Source organism: Embiotoca jacksoni, unplaced genomic scaffold (assembly GCF_022577435.1).
Source record: "Embiotoca jacksoni isolate LCO1_2020_lvr unplaced genomic scaffold, fEmbJac1.0.p SCAF_107, whole genome shotgun sequence".
NCBI classification, from domain to species: domain Eukaryota; kingdom Metazoa; phylum Chordata; class Actinopteri; family Embiotocidae; genus Embiotoca; species Embiotoca jacksoni.
The window spans coordinates 432,305-455,000 of NW_027185238.1; the positions used below are offsets into that span (position 1 = coordinate 432,305).

The 22,696-nt window shown below is 43.6% G+C and overlaps 1 protein-coding gene across 1 annotated transcript in view; it reads left to right on the forward strand.

The window, feature by feature from the left end:
- The first annotated feature begins 2,568 nt into the window (after positions 1–2,568).
- LOC138215310 (retinal guanylyl cyclase 2-like) overlaps positions 2,569–22,696 on the forward strand; it is a 22,643-nt gene continuing 2,515 nt past the window's right edge. The window contains exons 1-22 of the mRNA XM_069177401.1: positions 2,569–2,800; positions 3,243–3,473; positions 5,521–5,676; positions 5,922–6,064; positions 6,211–6,366; positions 11,776–11,925; positions 12,593–12,812; positions 13,274–13,349; positions 15,137–15,221; positions 15,521–15,637; positions 15,732–15,815; positions 17,443–17,633; positions 19,455–19,615; positions 19,766–19,909; positions 20,010–20,158; positions 20,289–20,452; positions 20,606–20,729; positions 20,841–20,909; positions 21,043–21,217; positions 21,917–22,015; positions 22,116–22,201; positions 22,526–22,611. Coding sequence (XP_069033502.1) covers positions 2,569–2,800; positions 3,243–3,473; positions 5,521–5,676; positions 5,922–6,064; positions 6,211–6,366; positions 11,776–11,925; positions 12,593–12,812; positions 13,274–13,349; positions 15,137–15,221; positions 15,521–15,637; positions 15,732–15,815; positions 17,443–17,633; positions 19,455–19,615; positions 19,766–19,909; positions 20,010–20,158; positions 20,289–20,452; positions 20,606–20,729; positions 20,841–20,909; positions 21,043–21,217; positions 21,917–22,015; positions 22,116–22,201; positions 22,526–22,611 — 3,098 coding nt within the window. The remainder of the gene's footprint in view (positions 2,801–3,242; positions 3,474–5,520; positions 5,677–5,921; positions 6,065–6,210; positions 6,367–11,775; positions 11,926–12,592; positions 12,813–13,273; positions 13,350–15,136; positions 15,222–15,520; positions 15,638–15,731; positions 15,816–17,442; positions 17,634–19,454; positions 19,616–19,765; positions 19,910–20,009; positions 20,159–20,288; positions 20,453–20,605; positions 20,730–20,840; positions 20,910–21,042; positions 21,218–21,916; positions 22,016–22,115; positions 22,202–22,525; positions 22,612–22,696) is intronic.

Below are 22,696 nucleotides of genomic sequence, written 5' to 3' on the forward strand. Positions count from 1 at the left end.
TCCTTTTTTACTCCGCTTGGTTTCAGATTACATCAACATATTTCATAAATTACATGCAGGATGCAACATACTTTAAAAACAGGATGTAACATACTTTACAAACACGATGTCATGTTACAATGCGATGAGTCATATACAACAGTGCAGCAGAGGATAGGTCGGTAGGCCGGCTCTCTTCAGTTGTGTCAGGAAATCGTCCTGTCGTTTAGAGTTAAAGAAATCTCTGAACACAAGGGACAAGGCTGGAAACCAATATTGGATGGTGGTGATCTTCGGGCCCTCAGGCAGCACTGCATTAAAAACACACTATTCTGGAGTGGAAATCACTGCATGGGCTCAGGAACACTTGTGAAAACCATCGTCTGTGAACACAGTTCATCGCTGTGTCCACAAATGATGTTAAAACTCTCCAAAGAAGAAACCAGATAGAAACATGATCCAGAAACACCGCCGCCTTCTCTGGACCGAGATCATTGAAGATGGACTGAGGTGAAGTGGACAACTGTCCTGAGGTCTGATGGATCACAATCTGAGATTCTGTTTGGAAATCATGGACGCTGCATCCTCCAGGTTAAAGAGGAGAGGGACCATCCAGCTTGTTATCAGCTCAGTTCTAAAGCCAGCATCTGTGATGGTATAGGGATGCATTAGTGCACACGGCATGGGTAGCTTGAACATCTGGAAGGAAGCATTAATGCTGAATGATATATTCAGGTTTTGGAGCAACATATGCTGCCATCCAGACAACGTCTCTTTCAGGGAAGGTCTTGTTCATTTCAGCAGAACAACGTCCAACCACATTCTGCACGTATTCCAACAGCATGGTTCTCTAGTAGAAGAGTCAGCTGATAAACTGGCCTCCTGCAGTCCAGACCTGTCAATCATTGAAAACATCTGGAGCATCAGGACATGAACAATACAACAAAGGAGACCCTGAACTGTTGAGCAGCTGAAATCCTCTATCAGGCAAGAATGGGACCACATTTCACTTTCTAAACTCCAGAAACTGGTCTCCTCAGTTCCCAAACATTTAGAGTGTTGTTAAAAGAAGAGGTGATGCAGCTCAGTGGTGAACATGATCCTGGAACAACTTTATGGAGACGTGCTGCTGACATCAGATTCAAAATGAGAATATATGTTTTATAAAACAATAACATTACTCAGTTTCAACATTTGATATGTTGTCTTGGGTCTATTTGCAATTAAATATGTTTTTGAGATTTGCAAATCATTGCATTTGTTTTTATTGACGTTTTACACAGTGTCCCAACTGTTTTGGAAACGGGGTTGTATTTTATATTTTAAAATCTGTCAGAGCAGCATTAATGTCTGTTTCAACATAAACTCAAATTGTGGTTCAAAGTTCTTTAGCAGCTCTTCAATCATCCTCACTGAAATATTCATTATAATAACTGAACGTTCGAGCAGCCAATCACAGCAGGGAACAGATTACTGATGAATCAGGTAGTGGCGGGGATGCAAGGAGCTGAAGACGAGCTGAGTCGTCCTAAAGTTAACAAAAGAACATGTCGAACAGTTTAAGAGTTTCACTAAGTTTCAGAGTGCAGCGTCGGGCCGGAACACTGATGACCTTTTAAAGGTGAAACTGATGTCATCACTAAACCATGCTGACTCTCTGATCACCGGAAAACATTGACCTGTTCTTGTTTTATTAGACTTAACTGCAGCCAGGTATCACGTTCAGGTGTGTTCAGGTGTGTCCGGGTGTGTTCACGTGTGTTCTGGTGTGTCCGGGTGTGTCGTCGTGTGTCCTGGTGTGTCCTGGTGTGTCCTGGTGTGTCCGGGTCTGTTCACGTGTGTCCAGGTGTGTTCACGCGTGTTCATGTGTGTCCGGGTGTGTCCTGGTGTGTCCTGGTGTGTGCGGGTGTCAGTAACGGATTGCATTGTGCTGGTGACACATCTGTCTGATAAATGTCTGTGGACGCTGTCACTCATGTAAACATCTTTTACATTATAAATTACATCATGCAAGTATAAAAAAGTGATTAACCAGCTGAATAAATCTGTTTGATGACATGACCGCTATATGACATTATCACACTTCAGGGTGATGTCACCAGGTCAGAGTGATGTTCAGGTAGGAGCCGGTCCTCTGAGTGCTGATCATGTTCTCTCTCAGCTTCTTATTAACAGTGTTAGCATTGTTGCTATACTTAGCACTCTTAGCACTCATTAGAATTAGCTAATGGTGTCAGTCAGTATTAACGTGCAGCTTTAAAGGTCAGAGGTCACGGCAATCAGCTGGGTTCAATCCGTGAGGAAGGTCAGAGTCTGAGATAGCATGTGTAGAAAAAAGCACTGTTCAGTCATAACACCACATCTTCCCGGGAGGATTTGTTTCTTACAGCTGGGATGTGTAAAATGTCCTGACTGGATCTTCTCTCAATCAAATCACTGACATCCACGAGTTCCTCGTTCCAGCGGTTTTATTCTGCCAACATCTCGTTCCTGAACAAATAAAGCTAAACTAATTCTAAATGATAGAAACCAGACTCATTGATGAAGTAACAAACTAACCATGACGTTAATCCTCTGCAGGTCATCAGGATGCAGCTTTGCTGGTTGCTAGGGGCGTGGTTGCTATGCATTACAGAGGTTTGGACGGCAACCTTCAAGTTGGCCCTGATTGGTCCTTGGTCATGTGATCCGTTGTTCTCCCGGGCGATGCCAACAGCGGCGGCCAACCTGGCTTTGTCCCGGTTGGGCAGCGACAGCAGTCTGAGTCGAGGATACTGGTATGACGTGAAACTGCTTGACGAGGACTGCTCCGCCTCTAAAGGTTTGTTAACCAATCAGCTAATGAGGGTTTAAACAATCAGAAACATTCATGTAAAGACAACTGTCATAAAAGTTGAAAATACACTGAAGGCTTTTCGTTTATTAAACTAGTTCATTAAAAAAAACAGCTGAACGAAGACTTTTTTTTTTTAAACAAGGACTTTTTCATGAGAAACAATTTCAATAAAACTTCAAATTAAACCAAAATTGTTGGTTTTAAACATGTACAACACAAAACATCTGGATGAGGCTCTCACCTTCACAGCTTCTTGGATAATTAAAGAGTATTTATTAACTGAGGAGTTCAGATGACATCATGGCCATAAATTCATTAGGGCTGTTTTAAACATTTGAACTAATGTAGAGTTGACAGATAATTTTATTACCTCAAATAAAAAGACTAAAATTAATTTCTTATTGATTCTTCTCTGCTTTTATTTCAGCTCTGACAGAATTGGGTGAGATGGAAGGTTACGGCCATGCCTACATCGGACCCTTTAACCCCGCCCTTTGTCATGCTGCCTCCTTATTGGCCCAGCATTGGGAGGCGGGGCTTGCCTCTCCAGGCTGTCTAGATGCTGATTGGCCCAACCTTCCTCCCATTACTCCCCCCAGCCGAGTCCTGTTCACAGTGCTCAGATTCTTCCACTGGGCCCATGTTGCTGTCATCTCAGGTAAGCTTGTGATGTCAGGAGAGGGGTGTGGCTTAATATGATGGGCATAGCTTTTATTTTATACTTTTATTTATTTTGACTAAAAGATCCACTTCATATATGAAGCTTAAAAACTCTGTGCCATATTTTATACTTTGGACCACTTGAGACTGTCTCCATAGACTCCAATAATTCATAATTTATTACATATTGGGACTCTAACATGTATGTTTGATTACATGTTGGGACTCTAACATGTATGTTTGATTACATGTTAGGACTCTAACGTATGTTTGATTACATGTTAGGACTCTAACGCGTATGTTTGATTACATGTTAGGACTCTAGCATGTATGTTTAATGACATGTTAACACTCTAACACAAGTATGTTTGATTACATGTTAGGACACTAACACACGTATGTTTGATACATGTTAGGACGCTAACATGTATGTTTGATTACCTGTTAGGACTCTAACACACGTATGTTTAATTACATGTTAGCACTCTTAACAAGTTTTATTACATGTTAACACTTAACACGTATGTTTGATTACATGTTAGAACTCTAACAGACATATGTTTGATTACTTGGTAGGACTCTAACACATGTTTGATTACATGTTAGGACTCTAACACGTATGTTTGATTACATGTTAGGACTCTAGCGCATGTTTGATTATGTTAGGATTCTAACGCATATGTTTGATTACATGTTAGGACTCTAACATATGTTTGATTACGTTAGGACTCTAACACGTATGTTTGATTACATGTTGGGACACTAACACACATATGTTTGATTGCATGTTAGGACACTAACACACATATGTTTGATTGCATGTTAGGACACTAACACGCGTATGTTTAATTACCTCTTAGCACTCTAACACGTATATTTGATTACATTAAGACTCTAACGTATGTTTGATTACATGTTAGCACTCTAACACATATATTTAATTACCTCAGCACTCTAACACGTTTGATTACATGTTAACATTCTAAGACTCGTATGTTTGATTACATGTTAACACTCTAACACGTATGTTTTATTACATGTTCGGACTCTAACACGTTTAATTACATGTTAGGACACTAACACACGTATGTTTGATTACATGTTAGGATGCTAACACGTATGTTTGATTACATGTTGTGACTCTAACACGTATGTTTAATTACATGTTAGCACTCTAACACAGGTATGTTTGATTACATGTTAGGACACTAACACATGTATGTTTGATTACATGTTAACACTCTAACAGGTATGTTTGATTACATGTTAACACTCTAACAGGTATGTTTGATTCCATGTTAGGACACTAACACGCGTATGTTTAATTACCTCTTAGCACTCTAACACATATGTTTGATTACATGTTAGGAGTCTAACACATATTTTGATTATATGTTAGGACTCTAACACATATGTTTGATTACACGTTAGGACTCTAACGTATGTTTGATTACACGTTAGGACTATAACACGTATATTTAATTACCTCTTGGCACTCTAACACATGTTTGATTACATGTTAACACTCCAAGACACGTATGTTTGATTACATGTTAACACTCTAACACGTATGTTTGATTACATGTTAACACTCTAACATGTATGTTTGATTACATGTTAGAACTCTAACAGACATATGTTTGATTACATGGTAGGACTCTAACACACATATGTTTGATTGCATGTTAGTACTGTTAACACATGTTTGATTACATGTAAGGACTCTAACACGTATGTAACACACGTATGTTTGATTACATGTAAGGACTCTAACACGTATGTAACACATGTATGTTTGATTATATGTTAGGACTCTAACACGTATGTTTCATTACGTTAGGACTCTAACGTATGTTAGATTACGTTAGGACTATAACACGTATGTTTGATTACACGTTAGCAATCTAACACACGTACTGTATGTTTGTGGGCTAACAAGCCGACGTGTGATGTCACAGCCAGTAGTTGCGTGTCACAGATCAAGCACCTGATGCTGGTTGGATATTTTTTATCTTCTCTCTCTGTCCTTCCTCTTTGGGCTTCAGCTCAGACCGACCTATGGGAGAGCACCGGACAGGAAGTGGCCTCTGCGCTCCAGGCTATGGGCCTGCCAGTAGGTCCGGTGGTTACCATGGATACAAAGAACAATGGTGGGGCTCGGGAGGCCCTGAACGTGATCAGAGAGACAGACAGAGTCAAAGGTCAGATATTCAGCTGCTGCAGTTTGACAGCAGTCTTGTCAGGATGAATTATTTAAAATGATTTTATTTTCAAATAATAATAATTTATATCATCTTCATACATCATGTTACATACGTCATAAGTTTCTTCATGTATGTTGTGTGTTTCTCTGACACACTCACTGGTTTGAACTCATCACTAATCAATCCCCAGTCGAGAGACATGAGACAACCTCAGAGAAAAATCGTCCTCATTTCTTCTTCAGTGGTCATCATGTGCATGAGCTCCGTCCTGATTAGTGGAGAGGATCAGAGAGAGCTCCTATTGGCTGCTCTGGACATGGGAATGGTTTCCGATGGTTACGTGTTCATCCCCTACGATGCCCTGCTTTATGCGATGCCGTACCAGGTAACGATGACGTAAACGAAGGAAGTTTTATCTTTATCACCTGTGAGAATCTGCTGCTGATGATGATGATAATGAAGACCAACTCTTCTCACCTTCTTTGCTTCGCACTTCTGATTGGTTCCTTGCTCTCTCCTCTATCCAATCAGGACACAGTATTCCCCCAACTGACCAACAACACGCAGCTTCGCCACGCCTACAGTGCTGTCCTGACCGTTACCATGGCATCTGACCACAGTTTCTACGAAGCCTTTCGTCAGGCTCAAATCAGCCGCGAGATTCGTTCTGCTATTTCTGCAACAGAGGTAAACAAACAAACAAACAAAATGATGCACAACAAACATAATCGTACACAAAAGAGGTAAATTCAATTTAATTCAATAAAATTTTATTTATATAGCGCCAAATAACAACACAGGTTATTTCATGGCACTTAACACATTAAAGTCCTTACAGTGGAACTTTGCAATATTATAAAGAGAAACCCAACAATACAACAATTCCCACATAAGCTAGGAGGGAAAAACTCCTCTTTAAGGGTGAAAAAACTCCAACAGAGGGAAGAAAAACTCCCTTTAACAGGAAGAAACCTCCGACAGAAACAGGATTAGAGGTGGGCGGAGCATCTGTTAACAGAACCAGGCTCAGAAGTGGGCGGAACATCTGTTAGCAGAACCAGGATCAGAGGTGGGCAGAGCATCTGTTAACAGAACCAGGATCAGAGGTGGGCGGAGCATCTGTTAACAGAACCAGGCTCAGAAGTGGGCGGAACATCTGTTAGCAGAACCAGGATCAGAGGTGGGCAGAGCATCTGTTAGCAGAACCAGCATCAGAGGTGGGCAGAGCATCTGTTAACAGAACCAGGATCAGAGGTGGGCGGAGCATCTGTTAACAGAACCAGGCTCAGAAGTGGGCGGAACATCTGTTAGCAGAACCAGGATCAGAGGTGGGCAGAGCATCTGTTAGCAGAACCAGCATCAGAGGTGGGCAGAGCATCTGTTAACAGAACCAGGATCAGAGGTGGGCGGAGCATCTGTTAACAGAACCAGGATCAGAGGTGGGCGGAGTATCTGCCTCGACCGGTTGGGGTGAGAGGAGAGCAGAGAGAGAAAAGGACAGCATAGAGATAGAAGAGAAGAACTGTTGGTGGAGACAACAATCACAGAGCAGAGACATGCAGCTCCATGACAGGACATCTGGAAAAGAAAGAACAGAAACTATACGAGTGAAGGAACTGAATGGAGACAACAGATAATAAGAAGAAACTATGGGAGAGAAGAAGATGGTGAGGTATGAGTCAGTTAAAGAGTAGGAGGAAAGAAAAGAAGCTCAGCATGTAACGAGGTCCTCCAGCAGCCTCGGCCTATAACAGCATAACTAAGGGTTGGTTCAGGTCTACCTGAGCCAGCCCTAACTATAGGCTTTATCAAAAAGGAACGTTTTGAGTCTAATCTTAAAGCTAGAGAGGGTTTCTGCCCCTCCAACACAAACTGGGAGCTGGTTCCACAGGGGAGGAGCCTGAAAACTGAAGCTCCGCCTCCCATTCTACTTCTGGAAACTCTAGGAACCACAAGTAGACCAGCGTACTGAGAGAGAAGTGCTCTGCTAGGATTATATGGTTCTATAAGATCTCTAAGATATGATGGAGCCTGGTCATGTAGAGCTTTGTAAGTCATCAAGAGAATTTTAAATTCTATTCTTGATTTAACAGGAAGCCAGTGAAGAGAAGCTAAAACTGGAGAAATATGATCTCTCTTGTTAAATCCCGTCAGTACTCTTGCTGCAGCATTTTGGATCAGCTGCAGGTTTTGAATGAGTAATTTGGACATCCTAACAACAAGGAATTACAATAATCTAGTCTAGAAGTAACAAACACAGGAATGAGTTTTTCTGCGTCACGCTGAGGAAGGATTTTCCTGATTTTATTAATATTACGTCGATGAAAGAAGGCAGGTCTGGAGATTTGCTTTATGTGGTGTCTAAAGGACAAATCCTCATCAAAGATGACTCCAAGGTTCCTCACAGTTTTGCTGGAGGCTAAGACAACGTCACCGAGAGTAACTAAGTGATTACAGAAAGAGTTTCTGAGGTGTTTAGGACCAAGTACAAGAACTTCTGTTTTGTCTGAATTTAGAAGCAGGAAGTTTTTGGTCATCCAGGCCTTTATGTCTTCAAGTTTTACTAACTGATTAGTTTCATCTGGTTTTATAGAAAGATATAGCTGAGTGTCATCTGCATAACAATGGAAGTTGATGCAGTGCTTCCTGATGACATCTCCTAATGGAAGCATGTACAAAGTAAAAAGTATTGGACCTAACACTGAGCCTTGTGGAACTCCATAACTAACTCTTGTTTGTCTGGAAGACTCATTGTTGACATGGACAAACTGGAATCTATCTGATAAGTAGGACTTGAACCAGTCTAATGCAGTTCCTTTAATCCTCGTAACGTCTTCTAATCTCTGTAATAAGATCGTATGATCAATCGTATCAAAAGCAGCGCTGAGGTCCAGAAGAACAAGTACAGAGACGAGTCCATTATCTGAGGCTAACAAAAGGTCGTTAGTAACTTTCACCAGAGCTGTTTCTGTGCTATGATGAACTCTAAAGACTGAACATCTTCAAACAGATCATTCCTTTGTAAATGATTACAAAGTTGATTTGAAACAACTTTTTCAAGGATTTTAGAAATAAACATCAGGTTGTAAATTGGTCTGTAGTTTCCTAAAACAGCTGATCAAGAGTCGTCTTTTTAAGTAAAGGTTTAATTACAGCCACTTTAAAAGCCTGCGGTACATAGCCGGTTACAATAGATAGGTTGATCTGATCTAATATGGAAGTATTAATTAAAGGGAAGACTTCCTTAAAAAGTTTAGTTGGGATGAGATCTAACAGACAGCTAGAGGATCCAGATGAAGAAATAATTCTAGTTAACTCAGAGAGCTCAACAGGAGAGAAATGTTCCAAGTTTACATCTGGTCCTACAGTTGCTTTCAGGGCTGCTGTTGCTTAGCAACACATCAGTGATGGTGTCAGGAAGGGTCGGCCCGATTCTCTCCCTGATAGTAATAATTTTATTAGTAAAGAAGTTGATGAAGTCATTACTGCTGAGAGCTGAAGGAATAGAGGACTCAACAGAACTGGGACTCTTTGTCAGCCTGGCTACAGTGCTGAAAAGAAACCTGGGGTTGTTCTTGTTGTCCTCTATTAATGATGAATAATATAAAGTTCTGGCCTTACGAAGAGCTTTCTTATATAATATTAGACTCTCCTTCCAGGCAGGTGAAATTCTTCTAAATTAGTGGAACTCCATTTCCTTTCCATCTTTCTAGTCGCTGCCTAGCAGAGCGTAGTTCTGAGTTGTACCACGGAGACAACTTCCTCTGGTTCATGACTCTCTTCTTCAGAGGGGCGACATCATCTAGAGTTGTAGCAGAGATACTGCAGTGTTTTCTACCAGATGATCCACTTGTGTGGGACTAAGATCAACGTAGATGTCTTCCACTGCTTTAACACACGGCATCGAAGAGGATAAACATGTAACTGCTTCCTTAAACTTGGCCACGACATCATCTGACAGACATCTACTGTAGTGGGATTTATTCCCACATGCTGTGTCGTCCATTATTGTAACTTCAGATGTTAATAAGAAGTGGTCCGACAAAACAGGGTTTTGAGGAAATACAATAAAATTTTCAGTTTCCATCCCATACGACAGAACCAGATGGAGGGTGTGGTTACCACGGTGACGGGGTTTATTTACATTCTGAGAAAAACCTATAGAATCTAATAATGAGCTGAAAGTAGAACTGAGGCAGCTCTGCGTCCTGGCCTCAACCCTGGATGTCAGGTTTTAGGGCTGTTAAGAGACACGGCCATGTTTCTAGAAAGAAGAGCTGCACCATCCAAAGTAGGATGGATGCCGTCTCTCCGGATCAGACCAGGTTTCCCCCAGAAAGTATTCCAGTTGTTAATGAAGCCCACATTGTTAACGGGACATCACCTCGACAACCAGCGGTGAAGTGAAGACGTACGGCTGAACATATCATCACTGGTCCGGTTAGGAAGGAGTCCAGAGAAAACTACGGAGCCCCACGTTGTTTTTGAAAAGTTGGACACCGATTCCACGTTAACTTTAGTGACCTCCGATTGGTATAACCAGGTGTCGTTACTGCCGACGTTAAAAACAATCTGACTGGATTTATGATTCACCTTAGTCAGCAGTTTCAGGTTTGATTCAATGTCGCCCACTCTGGCCCCGGGAAGACATCTAACTCTGTCCCCGGGAAGACATCTGACTCTGTCCGCTGGAAGACATCTGACTCTGGCCCCGGGAAGACATCTGACTCTAGCCCCGGGAAGACATCTGACTCTGTCCCCTGGTTTCACTAACTTCACGTTAAATAGAGTCTCCAATTACCAGAGTTGGTTTCTCAGCAGGTGTTTCACAGAGTGGAACATCTGTTAGAGACGTGAAGGTTGGTGGTGAACCGTGGGCTTCTTCTTGGGACGATGTCTCCTTCGTACTGTCACCCAGCCACCCGGCTGTTCGGGTGCTGCAGGGGACCGGCTAACTAAGCCTGCAGCCCCCGGACAGCTGTACACCCCCCCCCCCCTCCCTGAGAAGCTCCTACGGCTAGCTGGTTGTGTAGTATGGTGCACAGCAGTGATTCTAATTCTATGACCCTGGCCTCCAGAGCCCTAACTACACTCCTCCTCCTCCTCCTCCTCTCCCTAACTACACTACATTTATTACAGGTAACATTATCATTAAGGGAGGCAGGTTTGTAACTAAACATGAACTAAACAGGAAAAACCAGAAGAGGAGGAGGGAGAGGGGGAAGCCATTGCTAACTGCTAAGCTAGCAGTACCAAAACACCAAGTTAGTGAACGTTGGTCAAAGATTTAACAGGAGAATTGTTCAAGAAGAGCAAACGTGAGTTTTAACTTGAGATTAGAAGAAGTGTGGAGAGATTTAGATACGTAGAATTCAGGAAGAGAAGCTGAAATAACAGAAGTAACACTAGTCACAATGTTTGTAGACAGGAAGTGATGCAATACGCTCACCGTAACGTCAGATGTAATGTCATCCAAAAAAGTTGTTTGGTAAACAAACAAACACAATGATACACAATAAACACACATTCACAACAGAGGTAAACAAACAAACAAAATTATACACATGTACACAACAGAGGTAAACAAACAAACAAAATGATACACATGTACACAAAGGAGGTAAACAAACAAAAGGATACACATGTACACAACAGAGATAAACATAGAAACAAAATGATACACATGCACACAAGAGGTAAACAAACAAACAAAAGGACACACATGTACACAACAGAGGTAAACATAGAAACAAAATTATACACAACAAACACAAAATGTACACAAGTTAAACAAACAAACAAAATGATAGAGGTGAACAGAGGTAAACATACAAACAAAATAATACACATGTACACAGCAGAGGTAAACAAACAGAAAATGATACACAACAAACACATGTACAGAGGTAAACAAACAAAATAATAAACAACAAACACAAATACACAAGAGGTAAACAAACAAACAAAACAATACACAACAAACACATAACATGTACACAACAGAGGTAAAGAGGTAAACAAACAATGACCACATCATATGCCCAAAGAAACCTAAATGTTTGTCTACTGTCTTTAACCTTCATTTCGTGTCTGCAGGTGTCTCCTATGTTTGGGACCATCTTTAACATGGTGTACTTCGTTGCCAAGGCCGTGGAAGAGCGTCGTCAGGCAGGGGGCGGGCACTGGGTGACTGGCAATCAGCTCCTCCAATCAGAGGGCGGCTTTGATTTCCAGGGATTCAATCAGGTCAGAAAGTTTGAGATTCATCTCCAAATGTCTTTCACAGATTCAGAGAGGAGGTCAGCAGAGGCGTACCTACAGAAATAAAGCAGCGGCTGTTTGAAGGTTTCCTGAGTTCAGTCTTAATCATTAATAATGAAACATTCTGTTGTGTTTCAATGAAGTGGTCAGGATTATTCTTAATCAAAACTTCTTAAAACTTCCAACATGAATAAGTTCTGTAGAGTTATTTCGGACCACCAGTGAGCGTGTCCGTGAAGGTTCTGTAGAGATATTTATTGTCAATGAAGGTTTTGTGGAGATATTTAGTGTCATTGAAGGTTCTGTAGAGATATTTAGTGTCCGTGAAGGTTCTGTAGAGATATTTAGTGTCCGTGAAGGTTCTGTAGAGATATTTAGTGTCTGTGAAGGTTCTGTAGAGATATTTAGTGTCCGTGAAGGTTCTGTAGAGATATTTAGTGTCCGTGAAGGTTCTGTAGAGATATTTATTTTCAATGAAGACTCTGTAAAGATATTTCGAGTTTGTGAAGGTTCTGTCAAGATATTTATGACATAAGAGACAACTCTAATCTGCAGGAACTTTAGACGAGGACAAACAGAGACAAGGACATCATGTCAGTCCCATGATGCTGCTGTGATCCTCACATTCAGTTCCTCTCCCTTTTTTTCTCAGGTGTTATATGGAGGTAAAGATGGGCGTGGCCTGCAGGCGAGATACGTGGTGTTGGACAGCGATGGCGACCGCCTCGTGCCCACACACTCGCTCGCTCCGACACACACCGACGGGATGATCGGAGGTCTGAGACCACTGAGCCGCTCCTTCATCTTTCCCGGAGGGAAACCCCCCTCAGCCAGCTTCTGTTGGTTCAATCCTGAGGAGGCTTGCAGCGGGGGTGTGTTGACTAACACATGGGAGGGTGGGAATTTTGAGATGCAGTCTATAGGAGACCTGGTGTGGACTCTCCCTGAGTTCCAGTGTCCAGACTAACATTGTATTCAGTGTGATTAAAAATACATCTAGCCTGTTCCAGTACTCAGTATGTTCAACGTAGGAGGTCTGCAGTCTGCAGGTCAGCATGCTGCTCTGGATGTTCTGACCCATAATCCTCTGCAGCAGAAGATATAAGCTATAATAATTATAAACTAAAAGTAAAAAATAAACTGAATGAGATTCAAAATGCGGAAAGTTTCTGTCATGAAGGGTTAATTTCAACAGCCCAGAATTATCAGGAGTATTGATCTCTGTTGAGCTACTGTCAGTGATGATCATTGTGTGTGTGTGTGTGGGGAGGGGGGAGGGGGGGGGAATCAATCTGATCTAAAGATGATGTAACATTTCCTTGTTTACCTGCAGCTATGGATCTGGTGATGATGCTCTTCATCCTTCTCTTGCTCTGCTTTCTGATTGGAGGATTTTTCTTTTGGATTAGGTGAAACACAAACACACGCACTGAAACACACTCGCGCACTGAAACACACTCGCACACTGAAACACACTCGCACACTGAAACACTCATGCACTGAAACACACTCGCACACTCACACTGAAACACACGCACTGAAACACACTCACACACTGAAACACACTGAAACACTCACGCACTGAAACACACAAACACTGAAACACACTCGCACACTGAAACACTCACGCACTGAAACACACTCGTGCACTGAAACACACTCACACTGAAACACACGCACTGAAACACACTCACACACTGAAACACTCGCACACTGAAACACACTCGCGCACTGAAACACACTCACGCACTGAAACACACTCGCACAGAAACACACTCACGCACTGAAACACACTCACGCACTGAAACACACTCACGCACTGACACACACTGAAACACTCACGCACTGAAACACACAAACACTGAAACACACTCGCACACTGAAACACTCGTGCACTGAAACACACTCACACTGAAACACACGCACTGAAACACACTCACACACTGAAACACTCGCACACTGAAACACACTCGTGCACTGAAACACACTCACGCACTGAAACACACGCACTGAAACACACTCACACACTGAAACACTCGCACACTGAAACACACACGCACTGAAACACACTCGTGCACTGAAACACACTCGCACACTGAAACACTCACGCACTGAAACACACTCGTGCACTGAAACACACTCGTGCACTGAAACACACTCACACTGAAACACACGCACTGAAACACACTCACACACTGAAACACTCGCACACTGAAACACACTCGTGCACTGAAACACACTCACACTGAAACACACGCACTGAAACACACTCACACACTGAAACACTCGCACACTGAAACACACTCGCACTGAAACACACTCACGCACTGAAACACACTCGTGCACTGAAACACACTCACACTGAAACACACGCACTGAAACACTCGCGCACTGAAACACACTCGCACTGAAACACACTCATGCACTGAAACACACTCACGCACTGAAACACACTTGCACACTGAAACACTCACACACTGAAACACACACACTGAAAAACACACACACTGAAAAACACACACACTGAAACACACTCACACTGACAGTGTGAGCGTTTGATCAGTTTGTGTTCAATCATTCTGATTATGGAGAATAAATTATACCAAACCCTTTTGTTTTGTGGGAGTTCAACATATTGGTTGTAGAAGGATGTTATTGATGGAACTGATAATAACATGTTCTAGTTGTGAAGCTGCTGAACATGTATGACCGGAGCTGACTGGAAGACCGTGCTCGGTGGGTCGTCCTCCCTCCTGTAAGCGGCGTTTGATTTATTTAAAGCCGATTATCGTATTTTACCTACTTGCATCATGTCGTTTATCACTTGACTGATTGGATTACGACTTGAATTTAAACATTTTTTAAAACGTTTTAACGTCATTCTGGAGCTACATTCATAAACGTTTTCTTATCTTAAGGTCAATTTAAGTTTTTATTTCATTTTAATTCACGTCCATCTGTTCTTGTTTCAGTCTATTTTTAATTTTGTTTTGCTTTATTTTTTACTTAGTTTTTATTGTTTTTGCTTTCTACTGCTGTTGTTACTTTCCATTTGTGTTCCTTGGTGGCTCGTCTGTTTGGTGAATGAGAGTTCGACCTCAGTGTATTTCAAGTTAAACTAAAGGTTGAAGGAATGAAGAGTGATGTGTTAATCAGGACTGATAATGCCACTAATAATGAAGTTGTGTGTTTACAGGAAGTACAAGAGAGCAGCGAACATCACCAAACTGGTTCTGACTCTGGACGACATCGTGTTCATCGACACTCAAGTCAGCAGGAAGGTCAGAAAGGTCCCTTCTGTTTCCTGTGTACTCTGGTCCCGGTGCCGGTTCTACCGACTGACTGTTTAACATGTGTACTTTATCCAAACAGTGAAGAGTGCTTTATATTCTAGGACGTATTCTTCTAATATTGACGTGCAGGTTTCTTTCGGCCTAGAATCAGATCCAGTCGTGTTGGTACTGTAGATGAAGTACAACAGTTTGAAAACGAGTCTTTCACTGTTTTTGAGTCTATCTTTACCAGTGAGGACGTTCTCCGGCTGAAACACTAGCTCGTTGCTCTGTTGTTGATTTTATAGAAACTGAACGACGAGTCGATCATGAGGAGTCTTCTGGAAATTAAAACTCCGTTCCGCTCGTATGCTCGAAGTTACATCTTGACCACACCTGAAAGCTCCAACGTAGGAATACTGGAGGTACACCTGTATTCATATCTGAACCTGTTCACCTGTCTTGTTCACCTGTGTCATCACATTCACTCTGTTCTCTGATTGGTTGTGCTTTTTCCAGGGCGACTGGGTTTGGCTGAAGAAGATTCCTGTTGAAAAGGAAATAACAGCTGTCAATCAAAACACCCAGAATCTGTTCAGCCAGGTATGAGGAGCAGTAGATACACGGTAGATACACGGTAGATACGCGTTAGATACACGGTAGATATGGTAGATACGGTAGATATGGTAGATGGGGTTATAGGTTTAATATCTGCTCATTTTGAATCTGATGTCAGCAACACGTCTCCATAAAGTTGTTCCAGGATCATGTTCACCACTGAGCTGCATCAACTCTTCTTTTAACAACACTCTGGAAACGTTGGGGAACTGAGGAGACCAGTTTCTGGAGTTTAGAAAGTGAAATGTGGTCCTATTCTTGCCTGATAGAGGATTTCAGCTGCTCAACAGTTCAGGGTCTCCTTTGTTGTATTGTTCATGTCCTGATGCTCCAGATGTTTTCAATGATTGACAGGTCTGGACTGCAGGAGGCCAGTTTATCAGCTGACTCTTCTACTAGAGAACCATGCTGTTGGAATACGTGCAGAATGTGGTTGGACGTTGTTCTGCTGAAATAAACAAGACCTTCCCTGAAAGAGATGTTGTCTGGATGGCAGCATATGTTGCTCCAAAACCTGAATATATCATTCAGCATTAATGCTTCCTTCCAGATGTTCAAGCTACCCATGCCATGTGCACTAATGCATCCTGTACCATCACAGATGCTGGCCTTAGAACTGAGCTGATAACAAGCTGGATGGTCCCTCTCCTCTTTAACCTGGAGGATGCAGCGTCCATGATTTCCAAACAGAATCTCAGATTGTGATCCATCAGACCTCAGGACAGTTGTCCACTTCACCTCAGTCCATCTTCAATGATCTCGGTCCAGAGAAGGCGGCGGTGTTTCTGGATCATGTTTCTATCTGGTTTCTTCTTTGGAGAGTTATAACATCATTTGTGGATACAGCGATGAACTGTGTTCACAGACGATGGTTTTCACAAGTGTTCCTGAGCCCATGCAGTGATTTCCACTCCAGAATAGTGTGTTTTTAATGCAGTGCTGCCTGAGGGCCCGAAGATCACCACCATCCAATATTGGTTTCCAGCCTTGTCCCTTGTGTTCAGAGATTTCTCCAGATTCTCTGAATCTTTTAATGATATTATGAACCGTAGACGATGAAATCCACTAATTCTTTGTAGTTTTACGTTGAGGAACATTATTCTTAGATTGTTTCACTGTTTTCCAACACAGTCTTTCAGAGTGGTGAACCTCTCCCCATCTTCACTGCTGAGAGACTCTGCCTCTCTGAAATAATCTTTTTATACCCAATCATGTTACTGATCTGTTGCCATGGTAACCTCATTAGTTGTCAGATGTTTCGCCAGGTGTTTTTTTAATATTTACACAACTTTTCCATCTTTTGTTGATCCTGTCACAACTTTTTAGAGAGGTGTTGCTGCTCAGATTCAAAATTAGAAGATATTTTTCATTAAACAATAAAATGTCTGTTTCAACATTTGATTTGTTGGCTTTGGTCTATTTTATATTAAATATGAGTTGTCATGATATACAGATCATCACATTCTGTTTTTATTTATATTTTATATGGTGTCTCTACTGTTTTGGAAACGAGGTTATAATATAAGAGTGGCATTCAACATGAGAATCAGGAAACATATTCCTACATTATTCAGAGGAACGTTAGAACATTATTTATATTTTGTGTTGTCAGTTGCGGGAGATGCGGCATGAGAACTTGAACCTGTACCTGGGTCTGTTTTTGGATTCGGGGATCTTTGCTATGGTGGTTGAGCACTGTCCTCGAGGAAGTCTGGCAGATCTGCTGGCTGACAGCAACATGAGGCTGGACTGGATGTTCAAGTCCTCCCTGCTCATGGACCTCATCAAGGTACGGCTCAGATTCCCACCATGAGGCCCAAAACGTTCCCAAGAGTCTGTTCCAGTTTAACGCTGCTCAGTTTCAGGTCCATGGTGACTTCACAGATGTTCACGTACCAGCGGTCACGTTAACGTGGAACTCCGTGATGATGTCGATCAATAACTCGGAATACTTCCAGTAGTAGTGTTGTTGATCTTACTACTACTACTACCAATACTACTATTACTACTACCGCTACTACCACTACCACTGCTATCACTATTACTACCACTACTACACATACTACTACTACTATTACTACTACTACCACTACCACTCTTACCATTACCACTACTATTACTACCACTACTACTACCACTACTATTACTACCATCCGTCCATCCATCCATCATCTTCCACGTATCCGGATCGGGTTGCAGTGGCAGCAGGCCAAGCAAGCTGACCAAGACTTCCATCTCCTGCAACATCTTCCAGCTCATCCTGGAGGATCCCGAGGCATTCCCAGGCCAGCCGGGAGATATAATCCCTCCAGCGTGTCCTGGGTCTTCCCCGAGGTCTCCTGCCAGTTGGGTGTGCCTGGAAAACCTCCAGTAGGAGGCGCCCAGGAGGATCCTGATCAGATGGCCGAACCACCTCATCTGACTCCTTTCGACACAAAGGAATAGCGCCTCAACTCCAAGTTCCTTCTTGATGTCCGAGCTCCTTACCTGATCTGTAAGGCTGAGCCCGGTCACCCTATGACCTCATTCTTCTGGTGATGATCCAGAGAGCTGCTAACCATCGGTGAGAGTCGGAACGTAGATCGCCCGCAAAACTGAGAGCTTTGCCTTCCGGCTCAGCTCCTTTTCAACAACACGGTCCGGTGCAGCGCCTGTTGTACTGCTGCAGCCGCACCGATCCACCTGTCGATCTCCCGCTCCATCCTCCATCCTCCCTCCTCCCTCCATCCTCCCCTCACTGTGAACAAGACCCTGAGATACTTAAACTCCTTCGCTTGAAGCAGGCACTCTGTCCTCACCTGGAGGGAGCAATCCACCGGTTTCCGGCAGAGAATCCTGGCCTCAGATTTGGAGGTGCTAACCCTCATGCCGGCCGCTTCACACTCGGCTGCAAACCGCCCCAGTGAGTGCTGGAGGTCCGAAGAGGCCAACAGGACCACATCATCTGCAAACAGCAGCAATACAATCCGGAGACCCCCCCGAACACGACGTACAGAGCCCGGATGGCCCGTTGCAACGGATCCGGCACCACGTACTCCTGCAGCAGCCCCCACAAAAACCCCCGGGGGACCGAAAGCCTTCTCCAAGTCCACAAAGCACATGTAGACAAACGGTCAGAGTCCTTTCCTGCAGCCTGATATAAGCTTTGCCCGGGAGACTGAGTAGTGTGATACCCTGATAATTGGAGCAACTCTCCGTTCCCCTTTTTTCAAAATGGAACCACCACCCCGGTCTGACAGTCCAATGGTACTGATCCCACCACTACTACTATTACCACGACCACTACTATTACTATTACTACCACCACTACTACCATTACTACTACTATTACTACGACTACATTACTACTACTATTATTAGTACTATTACTACTACTACTATTACTACTGCTATTATTATTATTGCTACTATGACTATTACTACTACTATTATTGCTACTTTTACTACTACTACATTACTACTACTATTACTACTATTACTACTACTGCTATTATTGCTACTATTACTACTACTATTATTGCTACTACTATTATTGCTACTATGACTACTACTATTATTACTACTATGACTACCACTACCAGATGTGATTCTGATGTGATTCTGATTCTGATGTGGTTCTGATCCGTTTCAGGGGACAAGGTATCTTCACCTGCGAGGTTTGAGTCACGGTCGTCTGAAGTCCACAAACTGCTTAGTTGATGGACGTTTTGTTCTGAAAATCACCGACTATGGACTTCCCATGATCTTCAATGCTCAGAGCATCTGTCTCTGTGATGACCCACAAGGTAAGAGGAGGAAGCCATTAGTTTCATCTCTCAACCCTGAAACACGACACGAGTAGAGGAGGAACACACCTGAACAATAACTAGAAAGGAAGTGAGACTACCCGTCTGTCTCTACAGCTTCCTGTCTCTCTCTCCCTGTCTGTCTCTCAGAGCTGCTGTGGACAGCTCCGGAGCTTTTGAGGAATCCGGTCCAAGGAGGCTCGTTTGCTGGAGATGTCTTCAGTTTCTCCATCATCATACAGGAAGTGATCTCACGATCACTTCCGTACGCCATGATGGACATGCCGGCCCACGGTGAGACAGGACACCTGTCTGTCTGCCTGATTGCCTGTCTGTCTGATCACCTGTCTGACCGACCACCTGTCTGTCTGCCCCTGTCCCTCCCGTCTCTCAGAGATCCTGGAGCGTCTGAAGCAGCCCCCCCCTCTGTGCCGTCCGGTGGTCTCGGTGGATGAGGCTCCGGCTGAGTGTCTCGCTCTGATGACCGAATGTTGGAACGAAGATCCGAGCAAGAGGCCGAGCTTCGACGACATTTTCAAGCAGGTGAGTGGAGCTGCTCTGCTGCCGCCTGCTGGACGTGTGAGGACCCGCGGGGTGTGTTCTGTAAAATGAGCGAAGGTTCAGAGGTGTCTCTGGTGATTGTCCGTCCGGGGTACGGTGTGTATGTCTGCAGTTTCGGGGCATCAACAGAGGGAAGCGGGCGAACATCATCGACTCGATGCTGCGCATGTTGGAACAGTACAGCTCCAACCTGGAGGACCTGATCCGAGAACGAACGGACGAACTGGAGGTGGAGAGGAGCAAGACAGACAAGCTGGTCGGCCAGCTGCTGCCAAAGTAAGAAGGTCTGACAGGAAGGTGGAGTTTTGGACCAGCGGCGCCACCTGGTGGCCGCTGCCTGACCTGCACACACACAGCGCCACCTGTCTGTGAGCTGCAGCTGTTTGTCTCATACAACAGGGTCTACATGTGAATCCATTTTGGTTGCAGGTCCGTGGCCCAGTCTCTGAAAAAGGGGAAGCCGGTCCGACCGGAACATTATTCGGACTGCACTCTGTACTTCAGTGACATCGTTGGTTTCACCACCATCTCGGCTCTGAGTGAACCCATCGAGGTACGAACTGCTCTGATACCTGCTGCTGCTCTTCATCCTCATCCTTATTCTCCACCGTGGACCAACTGTGTGTGTGTGTGTGTGTGTGTGTGTGTGTGTGTGTACGCTCAGGTGGTCGACCTGTTGAATGACCTCTACACAATGTTTGATGCCATCATCGCAACTCATGATGTCTATAAGGTAAAGAACTTCCACAAACACTTCTATCTGACAGTCAACCTTTTGCTGATGCAGTTTGACCTTTAACCTTTTGCTGATGCAGTGAACGACTGATCAGTACATCCTGCTATGAGCAGTGTGTGTGTTTGTGCAGGTGGAGACAATTGGAGACGCCTACATGGTGGCTTCAGGGATCCCCAACAGAAACGGGAACCGACACGCAGCTGAAGTGTCCAACATGTCGCTGGACATCCTGCACTCCATTGCAGAGTTCAAGATCAAACACATGCCTGAGATCAAAGTCAAGATCCGTATCGGACTGCACTCAGGTACACACACACACACACACACACACACACACACACACACACACGCACGCATGCACACATACACGCACGCATACACACACATACACACACACATACACACACATACATACACACACACACACACACACACACACACACACACACACACACACACACCATCAGAAACATTGCATTAAAAACAGCCTCACCTCAGTCTGGATTAAACATGTTGCCAAAGTAAATAAGTTATTGTATAACCATCAGAGTAGAAATGATGTCCGATAGAGGAGAGGACATGTCTCCTGCTGGTTTACTGTCAGACTATCTCGTCCCTACAGGATTAATGAATCTGTCCTCTGGGACGACAGTCTCACATTAGTTCATCTGAATGATCAAATTATGAATTATCACTTTATCTTGATCAATTTCATCAAGTCTCTAATTTGTTTCTATTTCGAGCAGCTTGTCAGAAAATTAATTTCAGTTTCACAATGAACACAGATTTAGTTTCTACTGTCTTCATTGTTTTTAATAAAAAGTCAATGGAAACTCTGTGGTCACTGATTCTATAATTAATCAGGGTTTATCTTGTCTTTCTCTCTGACTGTCTGTCTCTCTGCCTATCTGTCTCTCTCCCTGTGTCACTCTCTGTCTGTCTGTCTCTCTGCATGTCTCCACCTGTCTCTCTCTTCACCTGTCTCCCTCCCCATCTGTCTCCAGGTCCGGTGGTAGCAGGTGTGGTCGGCCTGACGATGCCCAGGTATTGTCTGTTTGGGGACACAGTTACCATGGCGTCGCTCATGGAGTCGTCAGGGCTGCGTATGTAAACTGATCTGAGTTCTATGTTTGTGTTCAGGGGTTCATTTGATGTTTACTGATCCTGTTGTTGTTGTTGTTGTTGTTGTGTACGTGCCTCTAGCCTACAGGATCCACATCAGTCTATGTACGGTGAAGGTCCTGACCAGTCTCAAACTGGGCTACCACATCGAGACCAGGAAGGCAAAGGTACGCTCACCTGCTCACCTGTTCTCCTACTCACCTGTTCACATGCTCACCTGTTCACATGCTCACCTGTTCACCTGTTCACCTCCTCACCTGTTCACCTGCTCACCTACTCACCTGCTCACCTACTCACCTGCTCACCTGTTCACCTGCTCACCTACTCACCTGCTCACCTGTTCACCTGCTCACCTGTTCACCTGCTCACCTGCTCACCTGTCTGGATCTGATCCATCCTTGGCTGAGAAGTCCAGTCCTTAGGTCCAGAGTCTTCAGGTCCAGAGTGCTCAGGTCCAGACGTGGTCTCACTGGTTTGTTCTTTGTTTTTAGGTGAAGGGTTCGGAGGACACGTATTGGCTGATGGGTCGAGATGGTTTCAGTAAACCTCTTCCGGTTCCTCCAGACCTCATTGGAGGGTAAGAACACACACGATCTCCAGACATCATCAAGTATCAACAGAACATTGGTTCAAGAGACGGCCTTAAAACCAGGACCTACAAC